At 52.9% G+C, this 3641-nt stretch overlaps 1 protein-coding gene across 1 annotated transcript; it reads left to right on the top strand.

Moving 5' to 3' along the window:
- Positions 1-354: 354 nt before the first annotated feature.
- Positions 355-1992, top strand: LOC115249844 (phosphoinositide-interacting protein-like). Its single transcript, XM_029836279.1, has 3 exons — positions 355-442; positions 556-622; positions 1084-1992. Exon 3 carries the CDS (start codon positions 1092-1094, stop codon positions 1497-1499), a length of 408 nt encoding a protein of 135 aa, XP_029692139.1. The 5' UTR covers positions 355-442; positions 556-622; positions 1084-1091; the 3' UTR covers positions 1500-1992.
- Positions 1993-3641: the final 1649 nt, after the last annotated feature.

Genomic DNA, 3641 nt, shown 5'->3' with positions numbered 1-3641 from the left:
ACGCACACACACACACCACACACACACACGCACACACATGCACACACACAAACACACACACACACACACACACCAGAAGAGCAGATTAGAGGAATCACAACCAGGACTGAAGCTTCTTCACTGAGCTCATATTTGACACAAAACCAACGTCCAGATGATCACATGACCAGATGATCAGACGATGGCTGCAGGGCGTGTCAGGATCGATAGTGGACCAACGTGCACTGGAAAGTCAGTGCGTGTGTGTGTGTGTGTTTGCGGTCACTTCCTGTCCTGCTCCTCTTCCTCTCATGCGGCTATTTTCCGTCCTCAGCTGGAACGTTTTGGATGTTTTAGACAAAGTTTCTGGGATCGTTCGGTGTTGGGGGAGGAGCCGAGGGGGGGTTCTGTGGACCCCCCTCCCACCAGGATGTAACCACATCCCTGAGCGATGGTGATGACGGTAAGGATGGTGGTCACAGGGCTCTGGAGGAGGTGGAGATAGTGCAGGAGGGAGGATCTCCCGTCTTACTGGGTTCTCTGGTTGATCCGTGGACACAACTGGTTTGTCCTCAGATTTCCGGATGTTCGCTGGTTCCCACCGACCAAAAGTGACCGTTGAATCTTCAAAACTGCCTTGAAGGTAGGTGTCCACTCCTCACCCGCGTTTGTGTTTCCCAGAACAAGTTTGGAGGAACGCAGCTTTGATCTTTGAGGGGCGTCCGTCTCGGTCGGGAAACCTGCGAAGGATCTTTTCCAGGATTCGTGGACGTTTGACATCAAGCTCGGATCCGACGATTCAATAAAAGCAACAGGAGCAGAAAGGAAACGTCAGGAACACGTAAAGATGAAAGGAACTCCGATGATGTCGCGTCCTGACATCAAAGACGAGCGTGAAAGAACAAATGTGCTGCCAGATTATCGGCTAGAAAAGGTTTTTCCCGGTGAAGATGCGGTCAGATGGATCTCCGGAACCTCTGCTGTCCCGTTTGTCTCCTAAAACATTAAAGCTGAAGCCGTTTGCTTTTATAGTTGGATTAAACATTTGTGGATGGAGGAAGCTCCGAGTCCTGAAGGATCGTTCCGCTTCTCTTTGTTCTCCAGGTCCGTCCATGCCGGGCAGCCCGGAGAACATCCCCCTGGGGGAGTGCCCCCTGTCCCAGTCCAAGGAGCAGCTGACCCCTCCGAGCCGGACGGAGAGCACCGTCTTCACGCTGTCCCGCAGCGAGTCGCTGTGGACCGCCGAGGCCGCGCGGGGCAGGTGCGACGTCCTCTGGCTCCCCATCCACTTCATGTCCACCGGGGGCAGCTTCCTGCTGTGCGGCTTCATCATCAGCGGCCTGTACTTCGCCGGCCACTGCCGGAAGGTGACCAACATCCTGGGACCGGCCCTGGTGTCCATCGGACTGATGGTTCTGGTGGTGGGCGTGGTCCTCATCCCCATCACCAAGGAGAACAGGCAGAGGTCCAACGTGAAGAAGCCGCTGAGCTACTACAGGCCTCCCGTGTTTAACCTCTGACCCCGGGCTGGGACCGGAGCCAGCCGGCCCAGCTCCTCTCTCCTCACCGCATGACCATCAAAGAACAAAGGAAGACGAAGGTCTCGGCGTCCCGAAGGTGCTAAACTTTATTGATGAGGACTTCCTGCTGCTGAATCGCTGAAAGGCGCCTGTGAGGCCGCGTGTTGCCACGACAACGGCGTCCTGCAGCTCATTTCCATCACATTCAAATTACGCGTCTTCAGTTTGCTCCTCAGGTTCCTCGGAAGCGTCGTCGCGGACCTGAAGGTTCCAGCCTGCCGAGGAGACCAGGCAGCCGTGGTTTCCATGGAGACCACCAACGTCTGGTCACCTCAAAGCTTCTCTCCGTGTAAGGATGTAAACCATCCAATAATAACCAGGCTGAATTCGATTTGAAAGGTTTTAAAAGTTGCTGAACAATAAAAAAATGAGGAAGTTTTGTTTTTTTTACCTGGATGTGATAAAAATTCTGAATAAAAAAGCTGAATATCAGAAAAAAAATACGTCTGCTTGCAGAATTATTCTGACTACTACTAACAACAACAACAATAACAACAACAACGATAGCAGCAACAACAATAAAAACAACAACAGCAACAATAACGACAACAACAACAATAACAATACTAACAACAACAACTATAACAGCAGCAACAACAACAATAAAAACAACAATATAATACTAACAACAACAACAACAATACTACCATCGGCGGGTTGCGCGTGCTCGTGTCGCCGCGGACACATTTGAAAGTCAAATCTCTGAACCTCTCCAGAAGCCCCTGGTGCAGCAGCACCCGCTGGGGGCGGGGCGTGTCTGCACAGGTGAGCCTCCGCTCAGGTGCCTCGTGCAGGAACCATGGAGCTGCTGCGGCGGCTCGGCGGCTGCGTCCCGCTCTTCCTCTTCGCGCTCGTGCTCGACGCGCTCGGCCTGATTCTCCTCTTCATCGGCATCTTCGCCAACCTGCGCCTCGACGGCCGCTTTTACGGCGACTTCTTCATCTTCACGGGCGCGCTGGTGGTCTTCCTCAGCCTCTTCTTCTGGATCTTCTGGTACGCGGGGAACGTGCCCGCGCCGGCGCGCGACGAGCTGAAGCGGAGCAGCAGCCGCCTCGCGCAGCTCGCCCGGAAACTGTCGGAGCGGCTGGGGGAGAAGCTGCGGGGGCCGCCGCGCCTCGGCCCCGCCGGGGGGGGCAGCCAGGCGGGCTCCACTCCCCCGCCCAAAGCCAGCCGGGTAACCTGGGGCAAATCCACCGTCAAGGCCTTCCACAACCAGGGCTACGAGCACTACCCGGACCCGGATCAGGGGAGGCCGGAGCCGACGGAAGGTGAGGAGAATCAGCAGATCTGAGGTCAGCTCGGCAGGGTCCTGGGGCCGGGCCGGAACCTGGGGGGTCCGAGGCTCCCTGCAGCCCCCCAAACCCGACAAAATGAATGTTTATGATGAACTTGGAAAATCCCAAATTAACCCCAGAAGAAATGTTTGAATTTTAAAGCAGCAGGAAAGTTGCTCGGTAGCAGGTGACCCATCATCTCAGACCTTCATCAGACCTTCAGCTTCATCACAATCTGGGACACATGAGGGGCCGGAGCCACGCTGGATCCCTGATCCTGGATCCTGGATCCCTGAACCTATGTCCCTGATCCTGGATCCCTGATCCTGGATCCATGATCCCTGAACCTACATCCCTGAACCTACATCCCTGATCCTGGATCCCTGATCCCTGATCCTGGATCCATGATCCCTAAACCTACATCCCTGAACCTACATCCCTGATCCTGGATCCCTGATCCCTGAACCTACATCCCTGATCCTGGATCCTGCTACTGCAGAGACTGATCGTCCACTAATATTCATCATTAATAATTTCATGTTCATCAGTTCATGTTTTGGTGACCAAAACATGAAAATATGGAAAATTTATTTTATTTATTACTCAGGAAGAGTTTTAAAACATTTCAAACATGTTTCAGGCTTAATTGAACATTTCAGGTTTTAAATGTTTCAATATTTATTTTGAGTTAAATAATCATTTCACTCGGCTTCGCTTTATTTATTGTATTTATTTCACCGTTCGCTGGTTTTACGGGTAAATAGTTGCACTTAAAGGTGTCACGTTGCGTTTGAGGCTGCGTTTGAAC

Source organism: Takifugu rubripes, chromosome 5 (assembly GCF_901000725.2).
Source record: "Takifugu rubripes chromosome 5, fTakRub1.2, whole genome shotgun sequence".
Lineage (NCBI taxonomy): Eukaryota > Metazoa > Chordata > Actinopteri > Tetraodontiformes > Tetraodontidae > Takifugu > Takifugu rubripes.
Note: the sequence above shows the minus strand (reverse complement) of the source record. Positions and strands in the feature narration are given on the sequence as shown.

Excerpts from the sequence above, each read along its gene's own strand:
- LOC115249844 (XM_029836279.1), top strand. The coding sequence starts at position 1,092 with ATGCCGGGCAGCCCGGAGAACATCCCCCTGGGGGAGTGCCCCCTGTCC.